We start from the raw sequence: 17,004 nt of genomic DNA on the forward strand, positions 1-17,004 counted from the left end.
AACAATTGTAATTGTATTTACAGATGGCATACAAGTTTGTTATAAAGGCACATGAAAGTCCACATGATCCAGAAGGCATTTCTGCCAAAAAACACATTTAGATTATTTTTTTAAAGTTTACAATCAAATGGCTCTCCTGTGAAGTAATGACGCGCAACTTACACCTAGGCACCGTTTATTTTATACACTGCATTGGAAAGTATTCAGACCCCTTTACTTTTTTCCACATTTTCTTATGTTACAGCCTTGTTCAAAAATGTATTAAATAAATAAAAATCCTCAGCAATCTACACACAAAACCCCATAATGGCAGAGCTAAAACAGGTTGTTAGAAATTTAAGCAAATGTATATAAAAAAAAAAAACAGAAATACCTTATTTACATAAGTATTCAGACCCTTTGCTATGAGACTTGAAGTTGAGCTCAGGTGCTACATGTTTCCATTGATTAGCCTTCAGATGTTTCTACAACTTCATTGGAGTCCACCTTTGGTAAATTCAGAGTTGTTCAGTTGGTGAAATTACGTGTTTGGTCAGTGTTCTTTGTTTTAGAGGTTGTTGTTTCCAAAGATAAAGCTAAAACAACAGCTGCCAAGAAAGGTAATGAATATAGTTGCTATGGGATTCACAATGCAACATTGAGTTACATGAATACTGTATTTTGAATGATGAGCATATTTTGTATTTTCATTGTTTCAGAGCCTGTGGGAAAGGACAAAATAACTCCTACGAAGAAAGGTAACAACAACTTAGATCAAGTTATTTCATTTGATGAATTAACATATATTCTAACTGTGGATATATTATGGTTTTAGAGCCTGCAATCTCCAAAGAAAAAGTGAAGACAAACACTACCAAGACAACCACAAGCACTTCCAAGAAAGGTAATATTGTATTTCACAAATGTTAACTTGAGTAAATGCTTACTATTAGTTGTAGTGAAACACATCTCACATGTCTTGTTTATCTCAGCACTTCGTGCTGCAAAAGCCAAAGCTGAATGGTCGCTTGTAAAGAATGGTATAGCGCTTCTTAATCCCAATTTGGCATAATTCACTTTTTCAATCAAGGAGATTATTATTGGTATGCTTTATGAGTACATAATGTAATAATTTCATTTGTCTCTGCACCAGTTGTTTCAGAACCTGAGCCCCTAAAAGAGAAAGCCACTCCGAGAGTCCCCACTATGAGGAAAGGGAACCACACAAATGTAGTGGTGCCAATGGTAAAAGCCATGGCTAGAGTTGTCGCTATGAGACCCATCCCTACAACCAAAGGTAACCAAACAGCAATGCAAAAGTTCATCAAACTAAATATAGATTATTTTCAGTTAGATACAATGACAATTGGAAACATGCTGTTTAACTGTTCTAACACTTTTATCTCCTGCAGTGACGGAGGAGAAGCTATCCAAAGAACCTGAGACAGGTAAAATGTATCCGTCGTAACGGTGTGTAGGGCAGAAACTCAGCATTAACAGTATTGTACAAACAGCATATAATCTTTCATTATTTTTCTTTTGAATGCAATTTACTGAACACTAACTTAATCAAAACGTTTTCCATCAGCAAAAGAGAAACCAAAAGCGGCAGAGAAAAAAGGTGTTAAAGGAATTTAATTGCTCTAACACCCAATTCAAATTAAACACTCTGTCAATTCATAAGGATTTGTAAGACCCTTATGCTATAATAATGGACAGAGCCCAGTCTTAAAGTCAATCAGCAGAGTTTATTCATGAGAGTACTGAACACGATACAGGTTACCACAGGTTATAAACTGAAAATGACGTCATTAGTTCCAGTACCAACCCGTCTCTTCTCCCACCATGGTACAAAGGCAGTATCTCAAGCCTTCCCATATCCGCCTCCCTACCAATTTAATATAATTTATGAGCCAAGGTCTTCTCGTGTAGATAAGAATTCTAGCCAGTCTGAAGATATCGTTCATTCATTTCTACCAAGGAACAGACAGTCATTGTTCTAACTCTTGACCACATATACACACATTATATTCAGCACTGGGATCAAGAAAGAAAACTCATACATATACAGCAACATAATAGTATTCTGGTTAGTACATATACAGTAACATAATAGTATTCTGATTAGTCAGTCCTGATTGAAATGTATACATAATTAGTCATCATTGATAAAAATTCCCTTAACAAAAGGTAAGAATGATTTGACTGTGTTTTGAGTGGATCAACTCATGTCCTGCCAGCTGAGTCAAACAGGTTAACACTTCAAACAGTAGAGTGTTAAACATGTGACCTACAGCAGTTAATCAGTTCTCTCCCATGATGTACGTAATGGTGATTCAACCCTGAAGGATGACTCCTATTAGCGGAGTGGGAGCTCTGCTTTGTACACAATATATAATATCTCACTATTTTACTGATGGTAGCTATTTATTTTGATTACTGTATAGTATGCATTTTTCATTGACACAGTCCTTCAGAACGATGCTGCAACATCTGTAATACATCCAGTATTTCTTCCTTCTATTGTTTGATGTTAATAAGATTGTGCTGTTCACATTCCCATGTTGGTGATAACCGTTATCACATACACAAGCCTCCATCATGTTACTATAGCAACCCCCAGAGAAGCCCATAACGTGGTCATCACTAGTTTCTATATCCACAAAGTCATAACCCTGTCCATTTCATCAATTGATCTTCTTAACATATGATTTTAAACCTATTCCTAACCCTAACCACACTGCTAACCTTATGCCTAACCCTAACCTTAAATAAAGACCAGTAAACACATTTTGGACTTTGTGGCAGTGGAATCTGACTTTGTGGCTATAGAAGCTAGTGAAAACCCCATAACATGGATATGTTTAATTATTTTATATTTGTGCTTTATTTAACTAGGCAAGTCAGTTAAGAACAAAATCTTATTTACAATGACATCCTACGAACAGTGGGTTAACTGCCATGTTCAGGGGCAGGACATTTTAAACTTGTAACAACTTGTAGACATGTATTTGATGTTTATAAAAGCGTCTGATGTTTGTAATTCCCACTTTGCGTTTTCAAACAGGATTTTCCCTTGTAAAAATGTATCAACCCCTACCAAAATGTCCATTAATAATAATAATTCACATTTCCTGTTGCTGCAGAATTATTTTCCTGCTCTAGCAAACTGGCTCAAATTAACATGCTACATTTGTACTGTTCCCGAGTGGCGCAGCGGTCTAAGGCACCGTGTCTCAGTGCAAGAAGCGCCACTGCTGTCCTTGGTTTGAATCCAGGCTGCATCACATCTGGCTGGGATTGGGAGTCCCATAGTGCGGTCCGGGTTTGGCCGGTGTAGGCCGTCATTGTAAATAAGAATTGATTTGCCGAGTTAAATAAAGGTTACACACACATATTAAGATACATTGTCTTCATATTCTGAGGAGCATGGGGCAATCAGGTTAGTGCAGGCTGGAATCTGTCATATGGGCTTCCTGACTGTTAACACTCTCCTGACTAGTTATATGTAGAGTTCAAGTTTTAACCTGGCAGTTCTTCTCAGTCTGCATTCAACATATGTTCTGCTCCACCCACCCCAACGCCTCGTTTCCTCCCTGTTTCTAGACCATTACAGTGGGATCCTTCTCTATATCGCCTGTGGTGTGTCTGCATGGTAGAGCAAAGTGGTGTTTTATTTAGCTGGGTAATGTGTTTGGAAAAACAACATTCAGATGTAATTCCCTTCAAGGACTTGAACCCTAAAATAAAACACAAACACTGGCACATCTGTGTTAACAAAACAAATATGGTTAACAATATATGGGTCGTTTCACGAAATGAGTGCCCTTTGATATTGATATTAAGAGAAATTGTACGCACACATTGGATTTTAAAAGCCTGGTATATTAAATGAAGTTCCCTTTCATATAGACCACATGGAAAATTCAATAAATCTGTTTGTGTTATATGAATAAAGACATGTTAAAGTGCCAAAATTCAGCATTTTGACCTGTCCCTCCATGCATCCTCTGTGATTTCTAGGAAGATTTAAAGTTATTTTCTTTAAAATAACTATCCCTCATTTTAAGGTCAACCCTGTTACGTGAACTGAACTCCTTTTTGAAATAATTTTTCAAAGAGACATTCAACATCTAGTCAAATCAAAGTGTAAAATCTGGTGAGCAGGTTCTACTCTTTTTGGCTGACATTGAATATCCCTTTGAGCATGGTGAAGTTATTAATTACACTATAGATGGTGTATCAATACACCCAGCCACTACAAAGATACAGGCGTCATTCCTAACTCAGTTACCGGAGAGTAAGGAAAGGGATTTCACCATGAGGCCAATGGTGACTTTAAAACAGTTAGAGAGTTTAATGGCTGTGATAGGAGTAAATGGAGGATGAATCAACAATCTTGGAGTTACTACACAATACTAACCTAAATGACAGAGTGAAAAGAAGTAAGCCTGTACAGAATACATATATTCCATAACATGCATTATATTTGCAATAAGGCACTAAAGTAAAACTGCAAAAAATGTGGCAAAGAAATAAACTTTATTTCCTGAATACAAAGCGTTATGTTTGGGGCAAATCCAACACAGCACATCACTCTTCATATTTTCAAGCATAGTGGTGGCTGCATCATGTTATGGGTATTCTTGTCATCGGCAAGGACTAGGGAGTTTTTTTTTAGGATAAAAACAAATGGAATAGAGCTAAGCACAGTCAAAATCATAAAGGAAAAGATTTTACCAAGGCACTCTTCATATAATTAATTCAAATGCCTTTATTAGTATGGCATGTTCAATAGAAACAATGTTTTTTTTAAACCGACGCGTTTCGGCTACATGGCCTTCGTCAGGGAGTACTCAAAATTGATTAAAAAAAACTAATTTAAAAAATACATGTCATTGACTTAATCTTTCTGGGTAAGTCTTGGAGAGTACTCCCTGATGAAGGCCATGTAGTCGAAACGCGTCGGTTTCAAAAAACTTTGTTTCTATTGAACATGCCATACTAATAAAGGCATTTAAATTAATTATATGAAGAGTGCCTTGGTCCTCCTTTCTTTTTGATTACCAATTTACCCCTTTTACCAAAGAGCACCTTCTATCTACCAAAATGTACTATTGTGTACCTTAGTAGCGCTTCCCTTCCTCCTCTTTCTACTAGAAAAGCTTTTACAGTTTTGACTCAAATCGTCTTGAAAATCTATGGCTGACTAGCAATTTGACAGAGCTTCAAGAATAATGTACAAATATTTGCACAATCCAGGTGTGCAACAATCTCCAAGACTTACCCAGAAAGATTAAGTCAATGACATGTATTGATTTTTTTTAAATTCAGGCTGTAACACAACAAAACATGGAATAAGTCAAGAGGTATGAATACTTTCTGAAGGCACTGTAGTATTGTACTATAGTACTGTACTATAGTACGGTACTGTACTATAGTGTTTTTTTTAGATCTTGTGATGGGAAAAAGTGTTTTTTTATTAAGTTGAACATGTGCTCTTTATTACAGAATATTAAAACTAGGTGAAATTTTAAAAAATCAAGTTACATTACTCAAGACACTTCATTTGCTCTAATTTGTATATATTGATGATAGGCCTACAGTAGGGTGAAATAGGGTATTTTCTGGATATTACGTATCCTTTTGCATAACCAATGCATCTATTTTCATTTGTATGAATAACAGATTTTAACGGTTTATCTCCCTTGTGTAGTTCCAAACAAAGAATCTGGTAGCTTTGTGAGATTCTCAAGAGTTTGCCTTTAACCATAAAAAAACACACTTCACATTTTATCCTAGCTTTACTCTGGGGTAATTTAGACCAACCAAGATACACTTTAAAGGCCCTTTACAAATTCAACTTGAATTATTGTTTTGTAGAGCTTCGTGCTGAAACGTATTTTGTGAATGATCAGGGTAGCCTAGTGGTTAGAGCGTTGGATTAGTAACCGGAAGGTTCAAACCCCCGAGTTGACAAGGTACAAATCTGTCGTTCTGCCCCTGAACAGGCAGTTAACCAACTGTTCCTAGGCCGTCATTGAAAATAAGAATTTGTTCTTAACTGACTTGCCTAGTTAAATAAAGGTAAAATAAAATAAAATAAAAAACATGCTGGTGATATTGTAGAATGTTGTGTAGGCAAGACCGGTAGCTATGAAGGAGATTTGCATTTGTGGCCTTTGATTGGATTCTTATTGGGGTCAAAACCCAGATTCCTACTGTATGTCTTACAGGACTGCAGACAACACTGAACCTGATTTATACGTTTCCACACAAGGATATGAAAATATGAGTAGAGTATGTGTAATATAATCTTCATCCAGTTTTAAAAGAGACAAGAATCTATTTGGGTTTGTAACATAGATTGACCTGAATGACTGCTAAGATGTTCATGCTTCTACTGTTTGATGTGTAAACCTTCCAGCTAGATAAGAGGAATACATACCACTCATATACATTTTTCCCCCTTCTTGCATGAGAAGAAGACAAGGTAAAGGATGTGAAGACATCAGATGGTGAGTTCGATTCATATAACAATATGCAAATACATTGCTCTAGTATGAATTGAATAGATGCTGCTATTGAATAAAAAAAGGATTAGGTTTGATCAAACTTAGCTACCATAGCAGTGTCTTTGCAGTATGTCTGTTTACACAACTACAAACAGCTTCTCCTTTTTTTCCCAATTGAGTGATAAGATATTGCAGTCCTTGCTTGACTATGCCTCATCCTCTGACTAATGGGTATTTGAGATGGGCTCCAGCCTTTTACTACACGGGCCAACAGCACTAGATTCCAATAATGAACTAGGCTGAATAGAAGTCAAATCTGGTATTGACCATTTGAAATGTAGCCTATCGCAAAGTGTGGCTGGAGAACACTTTTAATCAATAAACCTGAGGCAAATGGCTCAATTTAAGTATTAATCACCCCCGGCCAACTAGAGTGATCAATCAACAGATTGTGGTGCAGCATTGAGTTTGTTCTGTGTTATTTCAGTCCTTCCTTGACATACTGTATGTGTGGAAGCACTAGCACTGTTTAGTGTATGCATAGTTCATTTCTCAAGTTTGGTAGACAGGAAGTGTTATAAACCCGATTTTATACACAGATTGACTTATCGTTGGTCATTAAATTGGTTAAATGCTTTTTGCAAACGATTTGTTCCCATTAAAACTAATTCAAAGCTGTTTAGATAATTAAAGTTGAATAATGCATTCTTACTGAATAATGTAGTTGGTGCAAAAGCTTTATCCCAGCGTATATAGTACTAAATGCTCCCTCAACCTGGTACTAAGGTTATCGTAAAAGTACTTTGGTTTATTTTGTCTTGTAGCCAAAGCTGAAACCACACTCTCTGTGAAGACAGCCCAGCCCACTCAACCACGTAAGTAAACAGAAAACTAAATCAAAACCATAGGGACCATATTCAATCAATCGCTGAGCAAGAAATCTTGTTTGTATTGATAACTAGGTCAGTTTTTTCTTTTTTTTACAGAAATGTGTATATATAGGACTTAATGAATTATTTATTTGCCTAAAACTTGAGTAGATAAGAGTGAGTGGTTTCAAGGTTTTGAATACATTTGTCATGCTAAATAGCCATCAATTGTCTTTTTATTTATTCATTGTTTTGTCCATGGATCCTTGTCCATGGATCAGCCTTGTGAATGTCATGTTCTTTATGACTGGACACTCTCTTTTCCTCTGTTAGTGTCCTGTAAAGCTGCACATTTTTTTTGTGAATAGTATATCGTGCATAATAATATATTATGATAGTGATTGGTTGATTACATGCCAGCATCAGTTATCTTTCTCATGCTTAATCAACACAAAACACTAGTTGACAACTGGAAATTGGATCTGTCAAATGGCATAGTTTTAGACAAAGGCCAGGCAGAATGACTTTGTTTACTAGGCAGATCAGTTCTGAATAAGCGTTCCTATGATTCCCTTTCACATCACTTATTATATACATTGGTTGGGAAAAATTCACAACCCTTGAAAAATGAAACCAGTCACTCGTAACATGATTAGAGCTTACATTTATGCATGGTAAAACTGCAATTACAGCTATGTCACTTTGTGTTAGTTTGAAGAGAATACGATTGAGATTATAAGCAGAGTTTGAAGAACGGGTGAAATGGCATGTAGAAAAATGTATTTTTCTCCTCTCACAGATAAAGCTGAGAAGACTGAGAAGAAAGCTGTGAAGGAGGCTAAAGGTACGTCGGCTCAAAGTATCAAATAACTCTTATTACTGGTACCTTTCCTCATAAATGGTTGATACATTACTATTGATCTCCATTGATTATTTATGCTTGATGATTTTCCCCGCCTCTGATTTCAGAGAAAGAAGTGAAGCCTCCTGGTATAGCAAGTGAGTAAATACCAATGCCTTGTGTCTGTGCTTCAAATAAGAGATAGGGATGTAGCAGTGGGTGCTGTTAGATTTAGTGCAGCCATGTTCACTAGGCCCCACATGGTGGTGCTCTGTCTAACCCAATGATTTTTTTGGTTGTCTGCTGCACTGACTATTGAGGATTATCTCAATGTGTGATCCTGCACTAGTAAAATCTAAATGTAATGTGTAAAAACATTTACTGCTACAGTGTTCTGGAAGGTGGAATCATATGATTTGTAGCATTTTTTTTAAAATAACTGCATATTTATACCTCATTTATGCAACTGATATCGCCTTGATAATAACCAATATGATCTGAATTAATTACTGTTTCCCTTGCAATTTTCCATTAAAATTATTATATGTTTCCAGAGATTGGGGCAGAATCTTCTTTAGCTCCTATTCATGACTAAGGTAGTAGCTATACCTTCCCCTTCACTGGCCAACACAATAAAACTAGGATTCAATGACTCTTTGCTGATATTGCTCTCTGGGGGGTTTTGGGGAGTAAATGAACCATGTTAATTGTTCACGGAGAAACATTTAGTTATTTAAATAGATTATTCCTAGTGATAAATGGTAACAACACTTATTGAATTGATTTAAGTTAAAGCCAGAAGCTTCAAAGACATTAGGGTGATGTTCTATTGACTGAACTTGTGGAGTCTTGATATTCTAGTCCCATCTCTTCCTTACCCATATTCCCAGTCACTCTCTCCTCACGTCCTGTGTGATTTGTCTCACAGTGAAGGGACATCAAGCAATACTCAATCACTATCCTCAATATGATGACTATCTACTGTATGTATTACATTAAGGCAAAAGTGATTTACATGTCTTTTGAGACCTGAGCTGCAATTACTTCATTTGAAATAAGGGTTGTAGTCATGCTTGTGTTCACCGCCATGGCCTTCCCACTCTCTGCACTTAAAGTCAGTTAAACATAGTAAGTATACTCTAACTCTTCTCTCTAAAGTAACTGTTGATGCATAAAAAAACAATCTTAATGTACACTGCTCAAAAAAATAAAGGGAACACTAAAATAACACATCCTAGATCTGAATGAATAAAATATTTTTATTAAATAATTGTTTCTTTACATAGTTGAATGTGCTGAAATCACACAAAAATGATCAATGGAAATCAAATTTATCAACGCATGGAGGTCTGGATTTGGAGTCACACTCAAAATTAAAGTAGAAAACCACACTACAGGCTGATCCAACTTTGATGTAATGTCCTTAAAACAAGTCAAAATGAGGCTCAGTAGTGTGTGTGGCCTCCACGTGCCTGTATGACCTCCCTACAACGCCTGGGCATGCTCCTAATGAGGTGGCGGATGGTCTCCTGAGGGATCTCCTCCCAGACCTGGACTAAAGCATTCGCCAACTCCTGGACAGTCTGTGGTGCAATGTGGCGTTGGTGGATGGAGCGAGACATGATGTCCCAGATGTGCTCAATTGGATTCAGGTCTGGGGAACGGGCGGGCCAGTCCATAGCATCAATGCCTTCCTCTTGCAGGAATTGCTGACACACTCCAGCCACATGAGGTCTAGCATTGTCTTGCATTAGGAGGAACCCAGGGCCAACCGCGCCAGCATATGGTCTCACAAGGTGTCTGAGGATCTCATCTCGGTACCTAATGGCAGTCAGGCTACCTCTGGCGAGCACATTGAGGGCTGTGCGGCCCCCCAAAGAAATGCCACCCCACACCATGACTGACCCACCGCCAAACCGGTCATGCGGGAGGATGTTGCAGGGAGCAGAACATTCTCGACGGCGTCTCCAGACTCTGTCACGTCTGTCACGTGCTCAGTGTGAACCTGCTTTCATCTGTGAAGTGCACAGGGCGCCAGTGGCAAATTTGCCAATATTGGTGTTCTCTGGCAAATGCCAAACGTCCTGCACGGTGTTGGGCTGTAAGCACAACCCCCACCTGTGGACATCGGACCCTCATACCACCCTCATGGAGTCTGTTTCTGACCGTTTGAGCAGAAACATGCACATTTGTGGCCTGCTGGAGGTCACTTTGCAGGGCTCTGGCAGTGCTCCTCCTGCTCCTCCTTGCACAAAGGCGGAGGTAGCGGTCCTGCTGCTGGGTTGTTGCCCTCCTACGGCCTACTCCACATCTCCTGATGTACTGGCCTGTCTCCTGGTAGCGCCTCCATGCTTTGGACACTACGCTGACAGACACAGCAAAACTTCTTGCCACAGCTCGCATTGATGTGCCATCCTGGATGACCTGCACTACCTGAGCCACTTCTGTGGGTTGTAGACTCCGTCTCATGCTACCACTAGAGTGAAAGCCCGCCAGCATTCAAAAGTGACCAAAACATCAGCTAGGAAGCATAGGAACTGAGAAGTGGTCTGTGGTTGCAACCTGCAGAACCACTCCTTTATTGGGGGTGTCTTGCTAATTGCCTATAATTCCCACCTGTTGTCTATTCCATTTGTACAACAGCATGTGAAATGTTTTGTCAATCAGTGTTGCTTCCTAAGTGGACAGTTTGATTTCACAGAAGTGTGATTGACTTGGAGTTACATTGTGTTGTTTAAGTGTTCCCTTTATTTTTTTGAGCAGTGTACTTTAAAATGACTAAAAACAAATCAAAGCTGTGTAGAAATGATAATGGAAGTATATTCACACAGTTTCTTGACTGTCCAGTTCGCTAATAATCACTGTGCACAGAAAATGGACCTATATTCAGAGTTTCTCGACTGTCCAGATCGATAATAATCACTAGACAGTCAGGGATCCTCGAAAATTGCAAAAACTATGGATAGAGGACTATTTTTGACGACCAAACAAATAGATTAGAAAGAAACACCTCTTTCTAATGGGGAAATAATACTCCTTCATTCCTTTATCCATCACAGTATTTTTTAAGGTCACCTGTATCATTGAAATACAGAGCCCATTTTCCCCAGTGGATTATAACAGACTTCCTGATCAGAATTCACTGTCAGCACAGCAGTACATATTCCCCAAATCCCGGTAGTTCTTACAGGGCTGGAGAAGTCCCATTGGGATTGAAAGGGTCTACTCTGAAAGACCCTTCATATCCTTTTGGTAATTTATTTATACATTTTATTTTTATTTAACCTTTTATTTAACTAGGCAAATCAGTTAAGAACAAATTCTTATTTACAATAACGGCCTACCCCAGCCAAACCCTAACCCGGGTGACGCTGGGTCAATTGTGCACTGCCCTATGAGACTCCCAATCACGGCCCGTTGTGATACAGCCTAGAATCACACCAGGGTCTGTAGTGATGCCTCTAGCACTGAGATGCAGTGCCTTAGACCGCTGCACCACTCGGTAGCCCTGGATAGAGGAAATCTAGAGAGAGCCATCACATTGTGTATTTATATAAGGATAATATATACATTGGGTACCAGGAGTCTTTCTCCTCTCTCCCTCTCACACATGTCTATCTCTCATTCCCTGTTTTCCCTGCCCCCATCAGAAGAATCTCAGACTGACGATAATGCCATGGACAAGAAGAAGCCAGGTTAGATGAATTTCTGTCTTAACTTTTTCTTACTGTGATAAACATGCAAAAATGCTCCTTTATAAAAAATCCTTAATTGATTCCTTATTTCCACACTGTATATTACAGGTCAGAAAGTATTGCAGTGTGTTTTAATGGTTGGAAAGAATGCCCACTACCCTTTGCGACCTTCCACCCCTGGTATGACCCCTGTGTCGATGAGCCCAGCCATGCGGTCCATGATGTTGCAGCAGGCGCAGCAGCAGAAAGCCAGAGCGGCGGGGCAGTAGACGAGCTCCTCACCTCCATGCTGCTCCCTCTAGTCAGTCTGCACGACAGCTTTAACCAGGATAATCAGGGACTAAAGGGGAAGGATGGATGGACAGTACAGTATTATTTATTTTTCTATGACCGGTTGAGCTCCCGTGAGTTAAGTCAATGAACTATTTTCCTTTACCTGTGGCTTTGCCGCTTTTGATAGCGCTCAGTGCTGAGTCCTTTGTGATCTATGTTTTTCAACAGATTTATTTATAAGAAAAGGAGTGTAAGTTATGCCTATGTATTACCTTAGGAAGCAAACGGAATTGATCATTTCTGTAAATTTCAACCAAATTCAATGTACATATGCATATAAATTGTAATTAGGCTCAAGTTCAATGTATATAATGTACATGTGATATCAACATCCTGCCATTTTCATTTGTTGAATAATTACTTCACGTTATCATTTTTTCATTTGTTACTTTTATCACAACATTCATAATGACATTCATAATGAGTTCAGAATGACAAAACATCTGTAAATTGATTTTAGGGTCATACATTACCAATGGAACTGTGATTAAAATTTAGTTTAGTTTTCATTTCATGTTTTGATTCTATTTTATTAAGGAAACAAATTGAACATGCTATACAATAACAAATGAACAATATAGCTCACTTTCTCCGAACATGTCCATGTCTGTATGCGTCTGTTGATGTGTGACATACCCTGCCATTATTGCCGTAACAGGAAATCCTAAGCCATTTTTTAAGACTATGGTAATAGTTGAGCATCAAATAAACAGTGACAATCTTCATAATCATTTTAGAAATTGTGTGCATCACAGTTTGATCATAAAAGAGGATCGATATTTGTATTTGTATAAAAATTGCTGAAATTTATATTTTGGATATAATATTATTATTATTATTTTTTTTAAATATTCATCAAATTAGTTTGCCTGCCAAAGATAACAAGAAGTTTTCATCTACAGTAAACGTTTCTACTCCTTGTCAGATGTTATTAGATAAGGTATGTTAACACTAACTGTAGTTATCTGACCAGATCTGCATAAAACACATAGCTTAAGAACACTGCCTTATCACTCATTACACACACTGTAAAGCAAGGTGATGTTATGTTGTCATTTTTGTTTGATATGCTACTTCCATGTAAATAACTGCATCAGCTTGTATCTTGCTGCTTGGCATATTGGTAAAGAATTGTGGGAAGATGACTATGGTACCATTTCTCATGGAAGCTCCCGTTGTTAACCTGAATAACCTCTTCTCTCTCTCTCTCTCCTGTGAGGAGTGTGTGTGTTCACTGAGAATGCAACACTAGAGGTCAAGTCAATGACTGTCCACATATGTTGTTGTTTTTTTACAACTGACAATGATTCTCGTGAGATGGTGTTATGATGTCATCCTGTGATATATAGGTGTGGATGACTTTATCATCGCTGTCATGTTACTATTATGGCGCTTGCTGCCATGCGCAGCAGCCTACTGCTGAATCATGTTCAAGTAGGAGTGCCTTTATTCTGATAATGGTGCTGCTGTGCTGAGTCCAGCGTATCCATTGTTGTCTTACTCAACTAAAGACTGGTGTCAGGAGTCCATGTTTCAAGACCATGTGAAAGAAACTATTGGGCCTGAGATCAGATGTCCTTTATACAGTAGAAGGGAAAATAAGAATGCTCAGTAAGTGGTGGCTTGAGAGCCCATACTGTGAAAGCCTGGTTACCTTCTCTATTCAGCTATTACATTCCCATCCCTGCCACTCCTGTCATTTGCCAGCTTTGGTAAATGACAGGAGTGGCAAGGAGTGGAATGTTAGCTAAAAAGACTGGTAGTCAGACTATTGAAAGCATGAGAGGGAAGGCCGAGAAACTCTACTTTGTTTTGACTGTAGCTGTCTCAGCCTGTTGTATGGTATCTACCATCTATCCATACATTTTGCAGTGTCACATGCATCCACAGTCCGCAACAACAGCTCAACAAAGTCTTGTGAAGTAGGCCAAAGGAAAAAATCTTGACTTTGAAGTTCCAGTGCACCATTTCCTGTACCACCAGGGGAAATGCTGCTGTCTGTCTGCTGTGTGTTGTTTTCTGTGGATCTGACTGATGGAGGCAGAGTCCCCACACTTATCTACAATGCAACAACAGAGATTACACTAATTATATATTTTTATAATTATAACTATGTCTTACCTTTCTATTCTTTTGTCAGAGAAACGTATTTACTCTTGGCAGAATGGACTTGTTGGTTGACTGCTCTTTCATTATGAGCTCGGTCACACCATCATACCTTCCCAGTCATTAAGTATAACAAAGCATTGACTAGACAACCGTACAGTATGATGTTTAAATACCTGATGTTTACTTGATTTACAACATTGCCCCTGGCACATTGTGGAATGTCTTGACAGAATACAGACCTCAGATATACATGATTAATAAGCACGGATTCTGTGCTGATTATGTTAGCTGTAACAGTGTCATTTTAAAGACAATTATTCACAAACTAAATATATTTTGGGTTGTTTTGTTCTTTTGGACGATTCATTTTTGGTAATTTCCTGTATATTATGCATGACTATTATTTAAGAAAATACAAAACATTTGTCAGTTATTGTCTCTGGTTCTATGTCTCAGTTACACTCTGGTGAGCACTGTAGGACTTGAAATATTAGCTTTAATCATATCTCAGTCAGACATCAGTTGAGCTGTAAAGGATGGATATAGATAGCTTTACTATGAGATGTGTACGCTCTGTTGATTTGAGACTTCCCATTTATACAGAAGAGTTTCCTAACATGCACGGAGGAAAACAAACTCTCAGCCTTAAATATCAGATATGTTCCCAAACACTAATTACATCCCAGATTAATTGTCTTGCCAAAAATACATACTTTATTTTGAGCTATTCCTTTTTATAGATATTTATCTTGTCAATGCTCCATTACTAGATTCTGAGACTATTTCTAAACTATGTTTGCCTTCTGTAGTTACTGTATGTTCTGTAATTGATCACAACATGATGCCACTGATGCTGTTCTTAAGTTGTAGTTTGTTGTTGTTGTTGCAGTTTTAACAAAGTTCAAACCATTATTTAAACAGCAACGCAACAACACATCAATCAATGCCCAGAAATATATATTTAAAGTATGTTGTACATGGTGCATAAAACAACTGATAACTGATTTTTTTTTAAAGCATTTATCAATTGTTGCAGTATTTATAAGAATGTATTGTTTTTTTTGTTTTCAGAACAATGTGCTCTTGACTTATTTTGTTGTTAACCTCATTTTTGTGTATATATTTAGCAAAACGTGGACTGCACATGGCAATGCAATGTTAGCGTTACAAATCGAGTAAACATGTCAAAAAAATAAAAAATAAGTCTGTTTGATTTTGTTATGGCCGTTCCTCCAATCCTCCAATCCATGTCTTCTAGTCATGGAAGATTTCTTTTTGTGTTAACCACTTAAAACCTCTTAAGGATTAGCCTAACTTTTTACTTAAAATGACATACCTAAATCTAAATGCCTATAGCTCAGGGCCTGAAGCAGGGATATGCATATTCTTGGTACCATTTGAAAGGAAACACTTTGAAGTTTGTAGAAATGTGAAATGAATGTAGTAGAATATAACACAATAGATCTGGTAAAAGATAATACAAAGAAAAAAAAACATACTTTTTTTTGTACCATCTTTGAAGGAAAAAGGAAACCGCACACTGCTCTTGATAGTATCACCGATCTTTAATAAGCTTACGTATCGGCCACACGGCCTTTGTCAGAGCTTTTGGGATTTTTTGAAAGTTGTACCATTATGTGGACCTGGCCCCACCCACATCCGTTCTACACATCGAAGGGGGTTGGAGGCAAAGGAAAAATAAATAAGTGCTTCCAATTGTAACAATATGCATTTCATAAATATTACAAAAGTGTATAAATAATGTGTATTAAACGCGTCTGTAAAATCTGAATAAGGACAAAGCAAGTTTTCATTAGTCATAGGGTACATCATACGACCCAATGTTATCAAATTCTGAGGCCCAACAGTGGGGATAAAGACTGTTCATCACGTCAAATCCTCTTATGTCCATTTTCCCCAGTGTAACAGCAGTCCTTATAGACAGGGACTAATATTGGAGGGGCTAAAACAGCAGCGGTAATACTGTTTCTGCAACAGAGGGATAATCATACTTGACGTTTTCATTGCTTTTGTTACCACAGCCACGAGGAAGGCAACCTTATGTTCTGCTATCGAGTGCTTCCCTCAATTGCAGATGTGTTGTTTATCTGAAACTTTACCACACAAGCAGCCTTTACGACTCCCAGGATACATAGTCCATTCCCAGGCCCGAGAGGAAATAAAAACAAGGCAATAATAGAGTCCAAATGCCGTACCTTACTTTGACCCAGTTTCTCACAGCAGGAAAATACTCCTGCGGCAACAGGAAATGTGAATTTTTACGTGGATTATAATTAATAGCCATTTTTTGTAGTGGTTTCTACATTTTTCATTAGGGCAAATCAAGTCTGAAATGTACTAACTTTAGAAAAAATGTTAAACCTTGAATACAGTACAAGTTGGCAGTCCTGCTGTGCAGGAAAATTCCTGCAACAACAGGATGATCTAATTAAGATATGCCATCTGTACTTGAGGTGTAATTGCCTAAATAGCATGCAGTGCAGATCAAATTGAGTCAGTTCCACAGATACAGTATGAGTATCTGCTACTGTATGCCAAAGTACTTTAGTGGTACTGTATAATTTGATTTGTGGGTTTGTGCTTACCATTTTCTCTCAAGACTCCTCACAATCTGGCCCAACAAGAGGAGTCAGACAGCCCAG

At 38.0% G+C, this 17,004-nt stretch overlaps 1 protein-coding gene across 38 annotated transcripts in view; it reads left to right on the top strand.

The window, feature by feature from the left end:
- The window catches only part of LOC110529565 (uncharacterized), an 83,493-nt gene extending 67,952 nt beyond the window's left edge, over positions 1-15,541 (top strand). For all 38 annotated transcript variants that reach the window (XM_090242844.1, XM_090242858.1, XM_090242860.1 and 35 more), the window contains 11 exons: positions 552-599; positions 699-737; positions 815-883; positions 1,133-1,276; positions 1,392-1,427; positions 6,465-6,497; positions 7,319-7,369; positions 8,163-8,207; positions 8,333-8,362; positions 11,855-11,899; positions 12,008-15,541. In XM_090242844.1, coding sequence (XP_090098970.1) covers positions 552-599; positions 699-737; positions 815-883; positions 1,133-1,276; positions 1,392-1,427; positions 6,465-6,497; positions 7,319-7,369; positions 8,163-8,207; positions 8,333-8,362; positions 11,855-11,899; positions 12,008-12,168 — 701 coding nt within the window. In that variant the 3' untranslated portion in view covers positions 12,169-15,541. The remainder of the gene's footprint in view (positions 1-551; positions 600-698; positions 738-814; positions 884-1,132; positions 1,277-1,391; positions 1,428-6,464; positions 6,498-7,318; positions 7,370-8,162; positions 8,208-8,332; positions 8,363-11,854; positions 11,900-12,007) is intronic.
- Positions 15,542-17,004: the final 1,463 nt, after the last annotated feature.

The sequence above is a fragment of the Oncorhynchus mykiss genome, chromosome 8, assembly GCF_057628025.1.
Source record: "Oncorhynchus mykiss isolate SJ-2025 chromosome 8, ASM5762802v1, whole genome shotgun sequence".
NCBI lineage: Eukaryota > Metazoa > Chordata > Actinopteri > Salmoniformes > Salmonidae > Oncorhynchus > Oncorhynchus mykiss.